The sequence below is a fragment of the Phodopus roborovskii genome, unplaced genomic scaffold, assembly GCF_943737965.1.
Source record: "Phodopus roborovskii unplaced genomic scaffold, PHOROB, whole genome shotgun sequence".
In the NCBI taxonomy this organism is placed as follows: Eukaryota; Metazoa; Chordata; class Mammalia; order Rodentia; family Cricetidae; genus Phodopus; species Phodopus roborovskii.
The window spans coordinates 49,516,406-49,538,629 of record NW_026126511.1 but is presented as its reverse complement, the minus strand read 5'-3'; the positions used below and the strand labels follow the sequence as shown (position 1 = coordinate 49,538,629).

At 42.3% G+C, this 22,224-nt stretch overlaps 1 protein-coding gene across 1 annotated transcript in view; it reads left to right on the top strand.

Annotated features, from left to right (window-relative positions):
- Positions 1-8,762: 8,762 nt before the first annotated feature.
- Xkr6 (XK related 6) overlaps positions 8,763-22,224 on the top strand; it is a 206,827-nt gene continuing 193,365 nt past the window's right edge. The window contains exon 1 of the mRNA XM_051195511.1: positions 8,763-9,645. Coding sequence (XP_051051468.1) covers positions 8,891-9,645 — 755 coding nt within the window. The 5' untranslated portion in view covers positions 8,763-8,890. The remainder of the gene's footprint in view (positions 9,646-22,224) is intronic.

Below are 22,224 nucleotides of genomic sequence, written 5' to 3'. Positions count from 1 at the left end.
TCACATCAGGCAGCTCATAATTGCCTGTAACTCCAGTTCCAGGGGATCAAATATTCTCATCTGGCCTTCATGTTAATATCACACACCCACACCCATACCCCTACACCCACATCCCCCACCCACATCTACACACCCATACCCACACCCCCACACCCCCACAAAACACATGCACACACAGAGAGCTATTTAAAAACTACTTTAGTCTGACCCTACAGTTTTTATATTAAATTCTGTACCATTAGGTCTATACAAAAGTAGCTATATAATATTTACATGTAGAAATTACATACATACTACAGTAAACATCTGCGAGCCCATCTCTTAGGAACTAGGGCACTGAAAATACTGTTAAAATGTTTGTCTTTTGGTCAGTGTTCCCTTGAGCCTTTTAAATCCTGCTTTAGGAACACCAAACGCCAACATGGACATCCATTGATACCCTGCGATGCTGTGGATATACAAAGTGATGCATGTGTAAGAACATGAAATAAGCCTCCATGTTGCTTCCTGCACCTGCCACCTGCCTATTCTGCTTCCCAGCTGCCACCACATTTTCACAGACCCCCCCAAGAAGCATACCTCAACATGATAATGACCCCTTGTTTTCAAGGAGAGTTGATGGTCTCTTCTGGCCTCCACAGGTACCAGGCATGTATGTGGTGCACATAGGTACATTCAGACAAAAAGTCACACATATAAAATTGTCTCTCTTCTGATAAAGCCTATAGTATGAGACTTTGAAGTCTCATACTAATATCTACAAACCTTTCTGAATTTAGGACACATGCTCACCTGCCACCTTCCTCTTCTTTACTTTGTGTCCATTGATAAAAACAATCTGCATGGTTTCTTAGTCCATTGCTCTTTCATGTTCCTGCCTCTGTCCACATCATGCCCTTTATTTGGTCCATGTTTTTACTGTGTGTCTAGAGACTTTGTTTATAGACCTCGAGGACATCACTTTGCTTGATTCACCACTGGAGTTATTTATCACAGGGCTAAACACAGTAAGTGATCAATAAAAATTGCTTAGGTGCATACCTTAGAATCCACTTATTCAAAGAATTAGAGTTGCTGGTTCCTATACTTAATCTTGGCCAAAAGGACAAGAAGCAACTAAAATAATGGCTTTATTGTGTATGTGATTTAAGGAAAAAAATCATTACATGAATTAAGAGTTAAGACTGCATCATGCTGGACTGCAACAGTATAAGGCATTTTTGCTGAAGGAGGTAGGATTTAAAGTACATATTGAAAGATGAGAGGGAATTTGAGCCATGACATCTTTTTTGTTTATTTGTTTTTTTTTTTTTTTTTTTTTTTTTTTGAGTCAGGGCTTCTCTGTATAGCTTTGGAGACCAGGCTGGCCTCACAGAGATCCACCTGCCTCTGCACCCTGAGTGCTGGGATCAAAGGTGTGCGCCACCACTGCTGGGCCCTCGTGACATCTTTTAATATTAGGCTTTCATTAAAATGCCCTTTTCTTGTATGCGCACATGCTCATATGTGCATATGGGTGCACATGAGTGTGTGTAAGCCCAAGGGTGATGATGCTGGATAGCTTCCTCAGTTGTCCTCTACTTTATATACTAGATAGGGTCTTTCATTTGAACCCAGAGCTCACCAATACAGGCTAGCCAGCTTTCCTAGGGATTTAGTTTCTGCCTGAGCAGAGTGGAACTATGGGGTGGCTACCACATTCACCCAAATATTTTACAGAGATTTCTCTAGTGGCAATTACTTATTCCACTGAGCGGTCTCCTTACCTCCCCTTCACTGAAAGTACGGATTTGAATGAAAATGGAAGGCAAAGTGGAGGAAGACTTTGCAAGTGAATAAAAGGCAAGATCAAAAGTTCTAGCATGGGGAAACACAGAATACATGTTCACAAGGAGGGCCATTCCTTGCCAGGGATGTGCACTGGCTAATAGTGGAAATCAATAACTGTGTAAGACTTACTGAGGCTATGGATGATCTGAAAACTAAGCATGCCATTTACATTTGGTAAGGCACAAAATAGTGATTCATTACATCTCATCTGGTGATGGTAAACGGGCTGCAGAAGAAACAAACAAAATATAAATGAAAGACATTAGGTAGAAGGCCTCAACTTGGATAAAAATAGTTCTTTACATTTTGTATTTCCTTATGATTTAGAAAACACCCTATGAACCTACAAGAGAGTTTCTTACCATATACCTTGTAGTGTGTGAGTGTGTGTGTGGGGGGGGGGTTTGGGGATGTTGGCACAGAGAGTAATATCTTTTACATTCAGAAACTCAAGCTGAATTAATCTAAGTCCTATAACCAGCAAATTACATTCATATAGAAAATGTTGACATTGGAATCCAAACCTGTCTGTTTTCTTAATATCCATTTTGGCTAATTTTATATAATAGCTTGGCTGGACTAAGGAATGCCAAGAGAGCTGGGGAAACACTATTTCTGGTTGTTTGCTGAATTTTTTTTTTTTTAGAAGACATGAACATTTGAATTGGTGGATTACACAAAATCTGTTTTCACCAAGGCAAAAATCAGAGTGAGAAACAAGAAAAATTAGAGGTGGGAGTGAAGTGAGTGCTGGCTTTGAAGGAGGAAAAGGGGAATAGCCAAGACCTGTTGACAGAATCAAGAATCCAGAACAGGCCTGGAAACACATCCTCTTCTACAGGCCACAGGACGAACACAGCCCTGCCAACACCGAGGGTTAACTCGATGAGATGCCATTTGGAGTTTGATCTCAGGAAGGGTAAGACAGTATGTTTTTGTGGCTGTAAGGAATTTAGTTTGTGGCAGTCTGTATTAAAGATTCAGGGAACAAACAGGGAAGTCACTAGGGAGGGAGGATCAATGTTTACTTAGCACCTTCTGTGTACTATGACCGATCTTACTGTGAGCTTGTGGTGGGAAAAGACTATGAGACATTTTCATATTCAAGGAGAATAAAACTGAGAGCTGAAATAACTTGTCCAAAGTGCTATAGTTGGGCTAAAATAGGAAATTAAGGGACTGAGATCTGCTGTAATAATGTCAGATTCCTCTCTCTAATCTCTCTTTCTCTGTCTCTCTCTCTCTTTTTGAGACAAGGTTTCTCTGTATTGCTTTGGAGCCTGTCCTGGAGCTAGTTCTATAGACCAGGCTGGCCTTGAACTGATAGAGATCTGCCTGCCTCTGCCTCCTGAGTGCTGGAACTAAAGGCATGTGCCACCAACACCCGGCCTTCCTCTCTCCAATCTCACATGCTCAACCTGGGGACATATGTATCACACTGTTTCTCAGAAATGCCTTTCTGATTTAACTTGTTATTTGTTAGTACTTGACTAGCATCTTTTAGTTGAGAATAATTAGTCCATTTCACAGAAGTTGTGTATATGCGATGAAGATATAATACTTGCAAAGAGAACTCATGAAACTTACTATTCTTGCTTAGATAACAGATGAAAATATACGTAAGCTCCAGAAAGGTTTCCATCAATTCATCAGTGTCTGATGTCGCAGTTCTCAGAGCCAGACAATGCCTTTGCAGAACCCTCAATGCTGTTATTATCTATAATGAGCTCTTAGGGCTGCCCCTGCTGTGCTGTCTATGTCCGTGACATAGGAGGTATGCACACATCCCCTCCTACCTCCAAACATCTTCCAACTTTATTATCTGTATATCCCAGTGCCTGTTCACACAATTTTACCACACCTATAACACTACTCTATATGTAATTAATTGTTTTAATTATTTCTTGGGCACTTTCCCCCAATTGCTTTATATAGAAATAAGCAAGCAGGAACAGATAATAAGTGATTATCTTTTGCATTCTTACATAAAATGGAGCATGTTGTAGTGTATTGAACTTTCTTCTCTTTGTATAATACATTATAAAACTCATCCTATATAACTAAAGGGAAAATCTGACATTTCCAATACCACATCATATTCTGTCACAGACACACCATAATATATCTAATAGTTGCCTCCTTTGAATTGACATTTGGGTCTTTTTACTTCATAATTTCATGTGATTATAAAGTGTTACACGAAGGAATGAATTATATGAATATACTTTCTTTTAAAAAGTTTATTTTCTGTGCATGGGTGTTTTGTCTACATGTGTCTCTGTAATAAATTGCTGTAACAGTGTCATAAATGTTATGGGACTAAGCAGCCACCACTTTGTGAGATGAAAACCACATTTGCCAATGTTAATGAAGCCAAAAATTTGAAATTTGATAGGTTAGTGTGCATTTTTTGGTTATGGTTTGGTGGTTTCTTTCTTGTCTTTGTTTTTATAATGAGAGAAAGAAAATGAAGTTGGATGGGTAGAAAAGTGAGGAGGATCAGGGAGGACTTGAGGGAAGGGAAAGAATATGTTCAAAATATATTCTATGATAAAAATCTTTTAAAATAAAAAATGTAAAATATTTTATATACATGGGTGTTTTGTCTTCATGTATATCTGTGTAACATGTGTAAGCCTCATGACCTTAGAGGTCATCAGACCTTATGGAAGTGGAGTTAGAGGCAGTTGTGAGTCACCATGTGAATGTTAAGACTTGAACTCAGGATGTTCAGAAGAGCTTTCAGTGCTCTTAACTGCTGAGTCATACCTCTAGCCCTATTTGTACTTTCTGACATGTGTATATTTATCTATAGGATAAACTTCTATAAAAAAGATTATTGACTCAAACGGTAATTGCAAAATTTGGAAGGTAGATTTTGCACCAACAACAATACTTCAGTTCTCCTCTTGCTTTCTATTTCTCTCTCTCTCTCTCTCTCTCTCTCTCTCTCTCTCTCTCTCTCTGTGTGTGTATGAGCATGCACACGTGCATGCAATCACGTGTGTGTGTATGAGCACGCGCACGTGCATGCAATCACATGTGTCTGTCTGTGTGAGTCTGTCACATGGGTGCATGTGCCCACAGATGCCAGGAGAGGGCACAAGACCTCCTGGAACAGCAATTATAGGTAGTTGTGAACTACCTGGTATGGGTGCTGGGAACAAACCTGGGTCTTCTGTAAGAGCAAATGCTCTTAACTGTGGAGTCATCACTACAGCCTAAAAATCAATTCTTGACATAAAATGCCAAAATATTAGGCTCTATGACTTTACTCTGCAGTTCTGAAAGAAGTTCTATTTCTATAGAAGTCAGTAAAATAGAAGGCACAGAAGCGATAAGGGGGTGGATACTTACTGTTAGGAAGCTTACATAGGCTACAAACATGTGAAGAATGCATGCAGAAGCCTCTCCAAGAGGTTTTGCTGAGGCCTGCTCCCCATGTTGGAATTCAAGTGTTCTGTCGCCCAGAAGCATGTCATCACTGTAGTGTAACAGGGTCCTTCCTATAACTAATAGTGAGTGGCATGATGTCCTTTGGGGGTGGCATTAGTGGGATTAACCAGGGCAGTGGAAGAATAGATGGCAAAGGATATGACTTAGGAGAAGTCTTTTAACAGAACTGATTATGATAGAGAAGGAACTCCTGGGCCTTTTGGGACTGCTGCAAAGTTTAAAAGGAACAATATTTAGGTGAGTGTTTAATATATACTGGCTTCAACACCAACTTTCTTGTTTGCCTTTCTGAAATAGCAAAGAATTGAGAAGAAAATCCCAAAGGCTTCCAAACAGGATTTATGTCACAACTTCTATGCACTAAAACTACCTTACTATACTCATACAAGGTCTTAGAATGTATTTAGGATGATTATATATATATAATTGGAACATGCTGTGTTGTCTAGCCTTTCATTCTACTTAGTACTAGAAGTATAGAACCAAATCATTAACTGACTGAATTACAGAAAGCAAAGGTTAAAAGAAAAAGATGAGAAAAAAAGCCACACTAGCATAATAATAATGGTACTTAGTAGGCCTGAGTGGCCACTTAGCACAAGGCTGTCTCAAAGCCAAGCTATCTAGAAAAGGTTAACTAGAACTGGAAAGATTAACTAGGTGAAAGATTAACTAGTAGAGCATGTGCTTAGCATGTATGAGACCTTGAGTTCAAGTCTCAGTATCAAAATAGAAAATTAATAGACCTCAAATTAAAAGATTACCTAGCCCCTGTACATAGAAATTAGGCCAATGAGGTACTTTTACTTACCCTTCTCTGCATAATTTAAATAAAGGGTTGAGATGTCTCTGTAATGCACCGATGATTTTATGAAGATTTCCATCATAAGATAGAAATCAATTCCTATATCTATTTAGTGCCAATGTGTTCAATACCAAGAAGTGCTAGACATACACAGAAAATTTAACTGACCTAAAATTATTATAGGTTACAAAAGTACCATTCATAGAATGGTCCAAATTCATGTTAATCTTTCAGCAAGTCTCTGTGGTGGGTTTATTATCATTGTAACTGACTTTAATTTTAGAACTCTTTGGGTTGGAAAATGTATTTCCCCTTTCCAAAAACAATAGAATGATAAAATTTTTGAGCCAGCAATTAAAAAGTTGAAATCACTTGAACAAATCTTATTTATCTACTTGACATTTCAATTGTGACACTTTTTGACTCATAGGCTCTTTTGTCAGCCTTAGGGAGTGTAATTTACTTAGCTAATTTCATGAGAAGATTCTGTTTTTTTAGGGCACAGAGAAATAAGAATCATAAATATGCGATTACTGCCTGCTTTTGTATCCCATTTCATAGCCCCACAGTTTAAATAAAGAAAATATATTTAAAAGTACAAATTAATTGAACTCGTTTCCTGGAAGTATTTCAAAATTATTTCTTTTATTAGAGCCCCCAAATCTATTTCATGGAGTTTAAGTAGATATGTGTTGGCATGATGCAAACATAACAGTGACAATAATGGCAATAATAACACAAAGAGTTACCATTTATTTATTGCCTAGTATCTATGTGGTATCATGTTGAGAGCTTTGAATGGATTATTATTGAATACATTTTCAAAGGAGGAAGTATTATTATTCACATGATGTAAAGGTGAAAACTAAGGTTTAAAGAGATTATCTTGTTTATTCATGTTACCAATTTAATGGAACTAGAATTCAAGTCTGAGCAAGTGTATTCAACACATGCATTTAAGCAGTTATTATTCCAAATCCAGTAAAGAAACAATATATATGCAGAAATGCTTTTTACCTGTTAGCTCTGTTTTATTACCATAGAAAGTAAAAGGATTAAACTACAGTAAGAAGTAAAAGATGCAGCTATGTAGTTTATTTCAAAAAGTAGATTTTTACAATCATTTTCTCTAATGTATGGGTAAAATCCTCTTCAGTTTTGCAGTCTTAATAGAGTTTATTTTTGAATACATACTCATGAATACACATTGTTCTACAATGGCTATTCTCATCCTTCACAATCACTCTCAAAACTAAGTAGCTCCTACAGTGTTAAATGTCATATGCATCAAATCAACTACTAAAGTTGTCAAAGTAACTTTTCTACAGAACCTCAATGCTATAAGCATATTACCTATTTGTCTTCTTAGCTTCCTGAAAAAAGTTACTACCAGTATTAGATTTTTACTGGAAGGAAAGTGGGTTCAAAAATCTACAGAGGTTGATAAGAAAATCCCAGTGCTTTCTTTTCACTTTTTTTTCTCTTCAACATGCCCATTTCAACTCATCAGTAACAACCAAGTAGTTCGCTGTGTCTTCCACCGAGAGAGCCTTGTAATTCAAATCCATTCAGTGCTGCCTCCCTTGTGCAATTTGTTAGCCAAGCTTACATAGTGTCCTCTGCACCTGTTTTAATGATATAGCACATTAATAACATTTTCACTCACTTAAAGCCGTGTTTTCTCACGGAGCCTTAGCACCTCCCAAAAAACTCCCAAAGACAAATTTCACACATTCAAATTGTCTGAACAAGTAATTGATACATACAGCTTAAGCTCTTTTTCAAATGAAGGTCTTTACAGAGTTTTAAAATTACACTTAAAAAAAAAAAAGGTTGGTAGAAATATGTTTGATTGTGCAGAAAACACTCAAGGTCACAAGATGCCCTTTCAGTTCTTGCTACACAGTGAAGGAGGCAACCAGGCTGATTTCTAGCTAGATTTTTTTTCCTAGAATTTTCTTGAGGAAACATTGGAAACTTTACTACAAACGATGGGAAAGTTATCAAGTAACAGGAAAATCAGGAGGTCAATAGAGAGGAAAGGTGCCTAAAAGAAGTGAGAATCAGTAAGTTTGTGGAATCTATACTGACTTATGTAATTATTTTTGGAGTTCCCTCAAGATAAGAAAATAACACGGATGTAAGAGAAAAAAAAGGAAAACAGCCCAAGAGGTGAGACACAGTTATGGGGGGGGGGGTCTAACTACACAATGAGGTCATCCTATCTCCCGGAAGTGACAAGTAATCACCTGCTTTGCACTAGCTCCGCCCCTTCCCTCAGAGGTCCCGCCCCTCCGCCAGAAGCCGGCCGGGTGTTGGGGGCGTTTCTCCCAGAGCTAAGCTGAGAGCTGCGACGCAGAGGAAGGGGACCCCAAAACGTCTGGCACTGCCTCCTCCAGGGAACACTTTGGACCGCCTCACTCAGCCCAGCGGGATTCTGAAACGCCGAGGGGTCAACCTGATGGGTTTCGGGGTCAACGGAAGAGGGGAAGGGGAGCCCTGGCGGGGAGAACCCCCCGGTCCCCCGCCCAGCAGCTGAGGCACAGGAGGGCGGCCATCTTGGCCGGCAGGGTAGGGCCAGGAGGCTGCGGGCGCCGTGCGATTGGGGGGCTCGCCCGGAAGTGACGCCACCCGCCCGGAAGCGGAGGGGGTTCCCTGGCCCACTCCCCCCGTTCGTCTGCTCCCCCGCTTCCTCCCCGCCCCCCTTCCTCTCCATTCGTTCCCCCCCTCCCCGGTCCCTGCCTTCTCCCCCCACCCGTCCCTCCCCCCCCAACCTCCGGAGCTGGGAAGAGAGTCAAGATGGCGGCGAAATCCGATGGCGGTGGCGTGGGGGTGGGCTTCGCCCAGCTGCACAACCTGGACGAGGCGGTGGGCAGCGGCGAGGAGGACGGGGAGCCCGGGGGAGGCGGCTGCGGCGGCGGCGACGGCAGCGAGCCCGGCGAGAGCAGCTCGCTGCACATCTGCCACTGCTGCAACACCTCCTCGTGCTACTGGGGCTGCCGCTCCGCCTGCCTGCGCTCGCTGCTGGGCAAGAAGCCGCGCCGCAGCGCCGCCGCCGCCGACGGGGGGGACCAGCCTCTGCAGCCGCCCGGAGCCAGCGGCCGCCACCCCCCGACGCCCTCGGCCGGCCGACCGCAGCCCGCGTCGCCGCAGGTGGAGCGGCCGTGGCTCGACTGCCTGTGGATCGTGCTGGCGCTGCTGGTGTTCTTCGGGGACGTGGGTACCGACCTGTGGCTGGCCCTCGACTACTACCGCAAGGGGGACTACGGCTGCTTCGGGCTGACCCTGTTCTTCGTGCTGGTGCCGTCGCTGCTGGTGCAGAGCCTGAGCTTCCGCTGGTTCGTGCAGGACTACACGGGCGGCGGGCTGGGCGCCGTGGAGGGGCTTAGCAGCCGGGGACCCCCGATGATGGGGGCCGGCTACGGCCACGGCGCGGCCCGCGGCGGCCCGGGTGCGGGGGGCTCGGCCACCCCGGGGGCGCAGCGTCTGTGCCGCCTCTCCGTGTGGATCTGGCAGTCGGTCATCCACCTGCTGCAGATGGGGCAGGTGTGGAGGTAAGAGCACTGCGGGGTCTGTGTGTGGTGGTGGGGGGTGCGGAAGGTTGCGGCCGCGCGCGGGCCCCCTCGGACCGCCCGGGCTGGGCTGAGCGGGGTAGCCACGCGCGCTGTCTGTCCTAGCGTCTCCCGACGGTCAATAAGATGCCTGGCCACGCCTTTTGGCCCGGGGGAGGCCCTAGAGCCCTGTGTTTGCCGGTCTCCTTCCCTGGGTCGCACTTGGAGGAGACCCTGCCTCTGCCCTCCCTCTTCTCTGCAGACCTCCATCCTGGTTGCCCCTTCCTTTCTTTCCCCGTGTCCCAAGGTAACCAGCGCTCGCTCTCTGCACCCAGGCTGGCATCCTGGAGGGGACTTGGCTTCCTTCAGCTGGTTGCACTTGGCCTTGTCCCCCCACCCTCCTTCCTGAGAGACATTTCCTTTCGCCCCCACCACCCGTTTTCTGTCTACAGTGGCCGGTGTAGAGCCTCTCCTTAAAGCACTCCTTCCTTTCACGCCCCTCCTCCTCCTGCAGCCCCAGCCCCGACTCCACACCTCTGCCCTCCTTGAAGGAAAAAATGACTTTTTTTTTTTTTTTTTCCTTTCTGGAATAGATGTGCCCTTTTCGCAGTGACAGGGGAAAAAAACCGAGATGGTATCTTAATGGCAGCAAGCGTTTGATGTTAACTCTCACCTCTGGAAAATCACTGAGCCACTTGGGCACCTATTCTGTATTTAATGACCAGGCCTATGTGTGATTTCTGTTTATATCTAAGATGCAAGCCTATCCTCAATGCGCCCCCCCCCCAAAGTCCTAGTGTGTCAGGAGGATCTCTCAAAACCACTTGCCAAAAGAACCTTAACTGTCTAACCACGTAGAGTACCTCACTGACTGGCTACCTCACCGACTGCCTCATTAACTGTCTACCTTACTGCCCATCTCACTGACTGATGTCTTCACTGTTTACACCTCTGCCTCACCGACTGCCTTAACTCTTTAGCTCGCTGACTGTCCTCACTGTCTACCTCACTGATTGCCTATGATTATCTCACTATCTTACTCTCATCGACTACCTCACTGACAGGCTACCTCACTGGCTATCCTCCTTGTCTATGCTACTGACAGGGTCTACATCACTGACTACCTACCCTTTCTACTGCCTGTCTACCTCACTAGCTCAGCAACTAGATTTCTTCACTGTCATCTGACTACTTCACTGATTGCTTCACTGGTCCGTCATCATCCTCACTGCCTTCTCTGTTTGTCTCAGTATCTTCTTTGCCTGCCTCATTTTCTGCCTCGTTGTTTACCTTGCTGATTACCTTCGCAGCTTACCTGACTGACTGGAGTTGTTTACCTCACTATCTCACCGTCTGCTGACTGTCTCAGAGTCTGTCTGCATATTGAATACCTCACTATGACTGCCATACTAAACTGACTACCTTCTCTGTCTGCTGCTGACTAGCTCACTGCCTACCTACCTTACTGATTGCCATTACTGTTGTCACTGACCATCTCACTGTCTACTGCCTTTCTGTCTACCTCACTGTTTACTTCACTGACTGCCTGACTGATTGATTACTGTCACTGTTTACCTCACGACTGACTACCTTTAGTATTTACCTCACTGGCTACATCAAGAAACCATTGCAACCTTAGTCACCCTGTACCCTCCAACTTAAATCAGCTTCGGTGTGTTCTGGAACCAATGACTTTGTCAGTGACAGCATTTGCAAGGGGAACAGTTTTTCTAGGAAAGCCTACACAGGGATGAATCCTGTCGGTATATTTCCTCTGAGGAGCCTGGTCTAGACTTGTCTTCTCTGCAGATTTTAGGCCTCATCACCTCAGCTGATAATGCTGTTCTGTGGTTATATGGAAGAAAGTTTGTGTTTGGAATGTTTTCTTCAGGTTTCTCATTTTGACTCATCAGAACATCTCAGAAAGCATGAGATTGAATTAAAACATTGTCCTACAGAGTTCACATGCAGATTCATGGTTGTTGGTTTGTGTTCAATCCAGTGACCATTACCCTAGTTGCCTTTGTCTACAGATAATTTGTTTCCTGCTGATAAAAATTTGTGAACAGGAGAATAAAATTTTTAGTTATGAGCATAGCTGGCTAAATAACATTTTCAAAATAAGTCTTAAATTTAAAATCTAAAATTTTAACCCCTTCCCTAAATAAATCATGCTGAATCAAAGTGTGTTTGGGATTGGGATATAATTGTTGAGACTATTGGAGGCTGGTATGAACAGTGAGGGGAGAGGATCAAAAAGTATGGGTGGGTATGAGAGTGATCTTGAGCTGTTAGTAGGGACTTTACAGCATATATTTAATAACAGGCTTGTGTGAACAAACTGAAATTACTGTCTCGTGTGTGAATGTGAGCAATAAGGACATTCGTGTCACCTTAAATTTTCTGAGAGAATTAATTCTAATGTGACCCATTCCATTAGCTGGAAGTAAGCTTTTGGGACCAATGAAATTAGAGTTCAATGTCAGTCGGTAGTTTTTGTCAGGATAACCTCCCCCACCCCCATCCCAATGCCTCATTTAGCCAAACTTAATTGTGTTTGTGAGAAGTTGAAGTCTAGATTTTTAGACAAACTGAAAAGTATAGATTTAGAATTTAAATGGGGTGCTGCTGTAAATACCCCCACTTTCATTTAACTTTTCAAAGTCTTCACTGGAAAGAAATTATGGACGTTGCATGTGTTTTTAGTATTTCAAACTTTCAGATTGGAATTTATCTTTACATAACTCAGAGTTATGATGTTGAAAGACAGAATAATTCAGTTAAAGCTGTTTCATCTCTATTGCTGCATTTCAAAAGCAGTGTTTTCTGAGAAAGGATTTTTTCACTTTTTTATTTTTGGACTGACTTTGCTTGAAATGCTCCGAGAACAAGGTCTGCTCATTAATACCTGCTAGGCATGTTGTTTGCATTGAAATCATTCATACGGAAGACCTTGTGAGAAAGGTTTTCACTCTTTTCTTGTTTCTACCTCTTGGCAAATGGTTGCTTGTCAACATGTATAAGCACACATTGACTCAGTCCTTTACTGCAGGTCTTTGGGGTTCTGGTTGTTTCCTTTCTCACATTTGTGACCTGAATTGTGCTATTTCATGTGGTCACATGGCATCCAGGTTAAGGTTAGGAAATCCACCATTTGATTTGGGCCATGTTTCTAAGAAAAGATATCATTGAAGTTGGATGTTGTCAAAACCAATTCCATTAAACATGGAGTACATTCTCTTCCCTTTTTCTTGCCTGTTTTAAAATGTCAAATTTAAGGAGTCTGCTTGGAAAGAATACGGTGTCTGCTTAAGAACATGCTTTCTCTGATGTGGAGGAGTGCTCTCCTTGTGTTGTCTTCTGGTCAAGATGCCTCACGCTTGATGTCTCTGTTAATGTGGAGCCCAACTTGGAGCAAGGAAGAGTAGCTGTGTCTTAGGGTTAATATTCCTGCGATGAAACATCATGACCAAAATCAACTTGGGAGGAAAGGTTTATATATCCTGAATGATAGTCCAATGAGGGAAGCCAAAGCAGGAACTCAAACTGGATGGCAACCTGGAAGCAGGAGTTAATGAAGAGACCATGGAAGAGTGCTGCTTACTGGCTTGCTCAGCTGACATTCTTATAGCATCTACAGCACAGGGATGACACTACCCACAACTGTCAGGGCCCTCCCACATGACTAATTAAGAAAATACCCTACAGGCTTGCCTGCAGCCTTGTCTTACAGAGGTATTTTCATATTTGAGGTTCCTGTCTCTCACAGGACTATAGCTTTATCAAGTTGACAAAAGTAATCAACAGATGCTATGTTTGTGGTTTGGTATGGTGCTTTGGTATGGTGGACACGCTTCTGTGGAACATCAGAGTTTTATTGAGGTCTATTTAAATAGTGCAAGTTTTCCTGGCACTAACTGATGAGCATGTAGCTTACTGTCCAGCTTTGTGTGCTCTAGTCTTCCAGCACTTTTGCCAGGGATAACGGGTGTGTGAGTCAGCCACAGGGACCAGTCACCCCAGATTTCTCTTCAGGTCTTCACTTCAGTGAGTCAGCTCTTATTAGAAAGGGAGACCACATTCTTGGAGGCACTGGCACTCTGAATTGAGTTTGCATGTCTGTGGCCATGCTGGTTTTTCACAGCATTTTGGCCTTTGCGTTTGGCTCTACCTTTGGAGGGTGCCCAGTGAGGGTTGTCATTAACAAAGATTTTAGGCTTTGTGTTAGTTTTGGAGGGACAAATAAACGTACATAAAGCTTGCCTTGCACTGCACCAGTTCCTGGATAGGGTTGGAGAGGATGGTTGTGGAATATTTGCTGTTTGGGGTGAGCACTTACTAGAAGTAACTCACGAGACTATGGGATGGCAAAGAGAGTAGAAGAGAATTTGAGAAGTCACTATGGAGTATGAGAGATAGCCACATTCTGTTTTATACACGTATCATCTAATTTAAATTTTGTACCCATTTTATAGAAGGAGTGGGGTCAGAGGGGTTATATAACCTTTGCCACTGGTCACTGATGGAGGGAAGTTTTGGCAACATTTCAATGATGGCAACGTTTTTATCCTACTTTTCTCCCCAGTGGGGTTCTTTTCCCTAAGTGAAGGCCATGTCAGCTGGGGTGGCAACCACAGTGACTTTGCTTCCTTCTGAGAGTTTGCTTTTCTGACTAGTCAGAATTGGACTTGTGGTATCCCTGACACTCTGGGACCACTTGGTAGGTGAGCCAAGTTTCTCTGACACCCTGCTCTTTTAGTCTAATGCATTAGATCCCATTGGCATCCGGCAGAGGTTTCAAGTCTTTTAGCTGAGGATGACATCAAATGTGACACACAGCTGAGGACCACCAGTGAGCTTGCCTTGAGAACATTTTCCAGCAATCTATCCAACTCTATTCTCAAAGTAGATAGATGGCTTACAGCCCTATAAATCCACAACGCCAAGAGTACATGTCAGGGTTAACCCCCTCTGGGCCACCACTCAATAGCTCAATCCATAAACTGTCTCTATTTATTGTTCTGTGTTGATCTGTTGGAAATGCCCCAGGGTTACAAAGTACTCACTTACCAGCCTGAGCTGTGCATCAAGCTCACAGTTCACCCCAAAGTCAAAGATTCAGATCCATCATGAGAGGTTTTGGTCTATGAGTTCTGGGATTGGGATGGCTCTAAGAATCTTAAATATTAGGGACTGTAGAGTTGGCTCAGCTATTAAGAGCACTTGCTGCTTTTCCAGAGGACCTGAGTTCAGTTCCTAGAACTCATGTCAGATGGCTCCCTACCTCCTACAACATACGTGTAAACAAAACACCCACATACATAAAGTGAATTTTTTTTTTTTTTTTGAAATGCGTCTTACTATGTAACCTTGGCTGGCCTGCAACTCACTATGTAGATCAGGCTGGTCTCAAATTCAATGGAGAGCCATCTCCCTCTGCTTTCTGAGTGATTAATTAAAGGCATGTGCTACTATGCTTGACAAAAAATAAATAAAAATAAAAAATAAAAGAAGAAAAAAATTAAGTAAACTTTAAAAGAAAGAATATGGAGAGTATCCTAGAAAGAAAGTATCCTGGAAGTTTAGCTTTCCAGCAAGTACCCCCAGTTGTTCTAGAGGGGAATGAGAATGCAGTTGCAGTAAATTCTTGACATATTTACAAGGAGAAAGGAATACATTCTATGTCACTTAGGAGTGTTTTATAAACTTAAGCTCAAGGCAGGTTTATTGAGGTGAGAATGTTGAAAGGGGCTCTGGATGGTTTTAGCAGTTTTTACAAAGATTTGTTTATTAATTTATACTTGTATTGTGTATGAATGTTTTCCCTGCATGTGTATGTATGTGTACTGTGTGCTTCTGCAGAGGCCAGAAGAGCCATCAGGAACCAGAGTTATGGATGGTTGTAATTCACCATGTGGTACTGGGAACTGAACCTCAGGTACTTGGCAAGAGCGTCCCCTGCTCATTTAGCGTTGAACCATCTCTCTAGCCTCTGTTGGTGATAGAATAGAACTTAGGTATTTAAACAATAGTTGGCTAGCTTTTGAAAATTCTGGAATGGGGTTGTTGAAAATGTAGATTATGTATTAATCAAATAATTGCTGTAGTCCTATAATGTGCTTGAAATTCTGAATGTTGCTATGGAGACCTTTGCCACTTCAAATACAGTGAGATACTTAGTTGGCTCAGAAGTTTCTTTGGAGTTTTGAAATAAGTCAAGGTCGTTATTTGAACACTACGATGAGTCTCATTCTGGAGAACCACAAACTACAAATATCAGGGCTGTGGGGAAGAGACCAAAGATTACCTAAAACTGACTGTAAGCAGACCAGTAATAAAAAGCAGGAAGCTCAGATACAGATAATAGCAAGGCTAATCTTTCATGGCCATTTCATTGGGCGGCGCTGGGTGATTCTAGGTCTTCCTTGAGTCTCCTATGTGGAATCCTTTTTAAAAAATTAAAACAGTAGTGTATGCACACACACATGCATGGAGGTCAGAGGACAAACTGTGGGAATCAGTTCTCTTCCTCCATCATTTGAATTCTGGGGATTGAACACAGGTAGCAAGTGCCTTTATCTGCTGAGCCATCTTGCTGGCTCTAGAGGACGGTATTGGAGTCTTCCTCTTTGTCATCTTTTTTATTATTTGTGAGAATATCAGTAGCTGCAGAACATGCCAAGAAGAATGGGCTTCGGCTAGTGCCACTTCCCCACATGTACCGTACCGTGACATGTGTTTGAATTGAGAGATGTCAAGGCTCTGCTGTGCTGGCAGTCTAGCTTGGGTGAGATGGTGCAGCCAAGTGTACCAAAGTCAAGTGAAAATGGTTACTCTTCATGCTTAGGTGGTCCTTGCATATAATGAAGAAGCAAAGAGGGGCTGTTTTAACCCCCTTTTAAGTGATTCTGTGACCTCACCCCTGGATGAGAAGTGATCCTGTTGAATAGCATGCCTGGAGTCTGAGTGCTTTGGGAATTTGCTTCATTTGTTATGTGGTTATAGCAAGGATTTATATTAAAATTCATCTGAGCACACAGTAAACAAAAAGAGCAACAGTAGCCAGTTGTCAGGGAAAAGACTGATGGGTAAGAATAAACAGACTGCTTTCTGCAATATAAACAATCTGTTTTCATAGTTTTTTTTTCCCCCTTTACTTTTTTTTTTTTTTTTTTTTTTGAAGGATGAGTAGAACTTCCAAATCAAGAAGTTTCTTAAGTGGGAAGCAGCAGATCTGCCTGTATGTTAATCACTGTTAGTTTCTGCACAAACACAAACACAGCTCAGCTGCATAGCACAGTAGGCATGCATGGCCTGTTGGCTGTGGTCCTGGCTGCAGGTGGACTTGACTGGTGGCACTTGTTTCCCTCAACCTGCAGAACACCCAGCCAAAGATAGGAGAGAGTAAGTATGTTTCTTCAACTTCTGGCTTGAGTGACACATATTACTTCCACTTAGATGCCTGGGTTAGAGATGAGCCCAGTGGCCATGCCTAGGTCAAGAATGGGTAGCACGCCTTGCATTTTGGTGGAATAAGACCAAAAAGGAAATGACTATGTTAATCATTTATTTAGTCTTCAGATTACAGTGGCAAAAACATGTATCCATGAGAAAGGGGGATGGATATGGTTAATATGCATTGTATGAAATTGTCAAAGAATTAATAAAAATACATACACATATATCGTGCTAATGGTTGCAGAGTATAAGAAGAAATTGCTTGTTGTGCTTGTTTTTAAGCTTCTTTTTGGTTATTGCATGTGTGGGTGCTTATGCACCATGATGTGCATATGGAGGTCAAAGAATAACTTTTGGAGTTGGTTTTCTCTTTCTGTCATGGGATCCAGGGATTGACCTTAGGCCATCAGGCTTACATGGCAGGCACTGTTACCTGCTGAGCCATCTTACCTGCTATGCTATTTTCTCAGACAAAGTCTGCTGTGCAACCCAACAGGCCTGGGACTCACTGCATAGGTCAGGCTGGCTTCAGATTTGTGACTGATTTTCCTGGCTCTGCCTCCCAGATGCTGTGATTATAATTGTGTCCCACCATGCCTGGGTCCACCATTGCTTTTTAAAATTTTGATTCTTGCTTTAATTCAAGGATCAATAAAATTTATCTAGAAAGAGATATTTCAGAACTTGGGGGCCTTGTCAGGCATCCATTGTGCAGTTGCCCTTAAAAATGTGTAACAGTCCTTGCTTGGCAAATAGTTGACTATTTAATCTTTAAAACTAAGAGCTAAGTGCAATGATTTGAAGCCTGAGCCGTACTAAATACACTAAAATTAAAATGTGCAGAGACATCCCTGGGTGTTGTTCCTCAGGTGCTCCTCGCCTTAACATGTATGTATGTATGTATGTATGTATGTATGTAGTTTACCAAGTAGGCTTCCAGCTGGTGCTGGGATTACAAGTGTGTGCCACCACACTTGATTTTTCTCTTGGGAGCTCTGGGAATCCAAGTCAGGTCTCAATGCTTGCTGTTCACTTAACTGACTAGGCTGTCGTCCTAGGCACTGGTGGTATTTTATTGTAAAAATGTACACAGGGTATTGTGGCTCCATACCTAGACTTGCCAGTATTTTAAGTTTTAAAGCTTAATTTATCTGATTTAGGAAAGGCTGAGTTTTGACTTTTAACCTCAGCTAATGTCCCTTTATAGAAATTCTCTCCCTTCCACGGGACTTTTATTGAACCCAGACTCTCAAAAGTGACTTTATTTCTATCTGCTAATTTTACAGACCACCAAATAATTTACCTAGAAAACCTTGCAAAATTTTGTACTTTGATTTTGAACTTTTTATGTATTAAAATATACTGGATACTGCTTGATTTTTGTGTTAGTAACCCTTGGGAATGGATTACAATTATCTGAGAACTCCTTACTAAGGTGTTACTTATCTAAGTGTGATTTAAGTGTGAAGCTAAACCTAATGTGCTCTTGAGACTATGTTCTAGACATTCATAGTCAAGTCCAAAAGATATTTTAACAATAGGCACCCACCATTCCAGAAAGGAAGTTTTAAACTGCTGTTTACAAGCACCTTCTTTACTAATTCTCTACTAATAGTAGGTTATGCTTTCTGTGATTCTTAAGTGGCCTTTAAAACTGGGTCACTGACACAGGAAAATAATAACTATATATTTACTTAGCAGCTATTTAATAATTAAGGTTTCTTTATTTAATATACCACCAGTGAGCCCATATAGAGCTCTAGATGAAAATTCTTGTTTATTTTTAAGAAGCCAATTTGTGACCTGTGTGGGTAAAGAGATCTTCTCAGATGTGAGGGTCAACTGCAAATTATATAACGAGAGTAACAAATATATGCCAGAACTATGGCAGATTGCAGTAGTCCAGATTGGAAACATTCATTGTAGAAATTGTGGTTCTTGTAAAAAACATTTTACAAGGTGTGACACTTATGGGGGTTGTGCAGTGCGGAGCAGAGCATCTCATTCCTAGGGGTCAGAAGTTGACATCCATTTTCATGCTTTAAATGCAAATTAAGGTGGGAGATAAGCTGCAGGCTGTAGTCTTGTCTATTTTATACTGTGCCGTAAAGATGGTCCATAAGAAGGGTCTTGCATCCTCATAGCTGTTGCTGGCACATAGAAGGGTGATGACTTTTGGAAGGCTTTGGAAGGATGTACTGAAGGCTCTTTCATCTAGTAGTTGGAGGAAATGTAGTTCCTGAGGCCAAGGAACTGTGCATTACTTCTAGGGTGAAGTACTCACCCAGATGCAATATGTAAAGATGGTGAACAAATTCATGTGCTTTCTTTCTCCTTGTCTTAGAAAAAGGAAAGGCTAAATCCCCTTGGATGTATGGAACCACTCTGCTCTCCCCAAAGTGGATATGAAGTGTTTGAGAAGGTGGTAGTACCCCATAACTGCCCATTTTCCATTCTCTGCTTGACTGGTGTTTGTGGAATAGGATTGTGAGAAGACCTGATGAACTTGCTGGAGACTTGAGGGGAGATCTGTAATTGGAAGCACACTCAGGTCAGGTTGTCTGCCCTATAGGTTGGTGGAACCTCCAAGATGATTAAGAAGCAACTAAATGAAGACACTTTATGTTCCTTGCAAGTTGCAGGCACTTTGTTCCTTGTATCAAAGAAAAGAACAGAATACCTAATTATAATAATCTTCTAATAATTACAATATTTTGCATTCATTTTCTTTTAAAAATCTGTTTGAGTAAGTACTAGCCTTCAGAAGATATTGGAAAATAGTGTTTAGGCAACAGCTGGCAGCTCCAGTGCTGGAGTGTATAGTGCCCTGCTGCAGGAAGATTTAGTTGGTCATACACTTTGATTTCCTTACTGCTGCACAAATGTGCTCCTGAGCAACTGTTTTGGGAAGGAATGTTCAGTACAGGCTCCTACACTTGTTGTGAATTGGTGGAGTGTCGCTCACCATCTGGAAGAGAGAAGAGTAAGTGCTGGGCTCCCAAGAGTGGTGGTGCTGGAGATGCCACACCATTCTGGTGCAGTTGCCATCCCCTTGTCATCTTTCTCTCGTGGGAGAGTAGCTGACAGCTGTTGTCATTTTGCTTCATCAGATGCTTAACAATCGGGCTACATGGGCAGGAGAGTTTATAGAAGGGACATTGCGCTGTTCTCAGCCAATGGTGTCTTAACTGTTAAGTGAGTGGTTTTCATAGTGCTTATTGACACTTGTATTTTAACTTTCATTTTATGTGTATGAATGTTTGCATGTACGCATATGTATGATGTGCATGCCTCATGGCTTGCAGAGGCCAGAAGAAGGTGTTGGGTCCCCTGGAACTTGAGTTAGAGCAGTGGTGGAGGTAGGGACCTGGTGGAAGGAGTTGAGAAGAAAGGTGTAGAAAGTTCACAGTCCACATGGAATTGGGCGTACAGCTTTAAGTTTAGGGTCCTCCTGTGCAGGGCACAAATTGTTTAATGCATATGTTACCCCATCCCCAGATAAACTGTTGATAGGTCAGTGACTTATAACTATCATTACAAGATTTTGTAAGGCTGATAAAATTGTTAGTCTGAAACAGCTGCACTGGTTGTGTGTGCTGCTTGCTGTATTCAACCCTCTTTGGGAACAGCTTAGTTCTAGTAGATGTTTCCTCATCATAAGTCATGGAAGGACTATATTCCTAAGGTCTTTCTTTGGGGTTTGAGTGCTTTCTGACATTGCTCCTGCTGACACTCGGAGACAATCATAGAGGAAGAGATGAGCTTCACAGTTTAAAGTGGATTTATGTGACCACTTTGCTGCGGTTAAGAAAAAGCAACAGGAAATAGCAAGCACCAATGAAAACCCCACCTCTACTGTGTCACCTTCATAGTAACAGGGGACCAAACTGATTTTATTTGGAGGTAGATGCGCGTTTGTTGAGAGTGCCCGGAACCTCTGCTAACCTGAGGCTTCTGTGAGAAGCTTTTGTTGAGAAATGTGGAGGTGCTGTCATTGAGTGTGCTTTGTCCCATCTAGGTCATTTTGAATTGATAGAGACCTTTTCTGTGGACCAATGTGCACTTTTCCTGTGCTGTGATCAAGTACCTTGAACAAGAGCATCTGCCCTTGCTGTTTGGGGTAGGGTCTGCTGTGGCTGCTGGGTCTGGTTGGTTTGTGTGCCGTACAGAGATCTTGTTTGTTATTTGTCTTCACTGAGTTGCATCCACTCTGGAACAAGACTCTTTGGACTTCCCAGTTTTCCTTTAGTTCTGTTAATCTTTGCTTCTGGTCAGGCTGTACTTTACTTCCTTTCTTAGTTTTCATGTATCTTTGATGCATGAACTCTTTTATTGATTCGTAATGTTCTCCATTTCACCTTCCATATTGATACTGAACTTATATTTTAGAATATTCTTTGAAGTTTTTGCATAGTAAATCCAGTGACCTTCTTAGGTACTTTCCATTATTTTTGAATGGACTTAAACCTCCTGTGCCTTGTATTTCTTATGCTTTTTTCTGCTGGTGTTTGTTTTTGTTGTTGAAAGCCCAGATGTCTGAAGATTATGCTCTTTCTGTAAATCTGATCCCACAACCTCCTCTCCAGGGTTTGCTTGTTTTGTGGTTTTGGATGTCGGGAGCTATCACCCTTCCCCTACCCCCCCCTTTTTTTTTTTAAGTGTTTTTTGTAGGGACCCAATTCTTTGTCTTGTGTGTGTGAGAGTTGTTTGGAAGTTTGTGGTGTTGCTATTGTTGTGTTGTTTTGACTTTCAATATCTGGGATTGTACTGGTTGGTTTTGTGTGTCAACCTGACACAAGCTAGAGCCCTCAGAGAGGAAGGAGCCTCAGCTGAGGAAATGCCTTAATGATAACTATCAGTAAGGCATTTTCTCATTTAGTGATCAGTGAGGGAGGGGCCAGCCCTGGGCTGTTGGTCCTGGGTTTTATAAAGAAGATGGGTTGGGTTAAGCAAGCTAGTAAGCAGCTCTCTCCAATGACCTCTGCATCAGCCCCTGCCTCCAGGATTCTGCCCTGTTTGAGTTCCAGATGAGCAGCAGTGTGGAAGTTTAAGTTGAATAAACCCTTTCCCTCCCAACTTGCCTTTTGGTCATGGTTTTTTGTTGCAGCAATAGAAACCCTAACT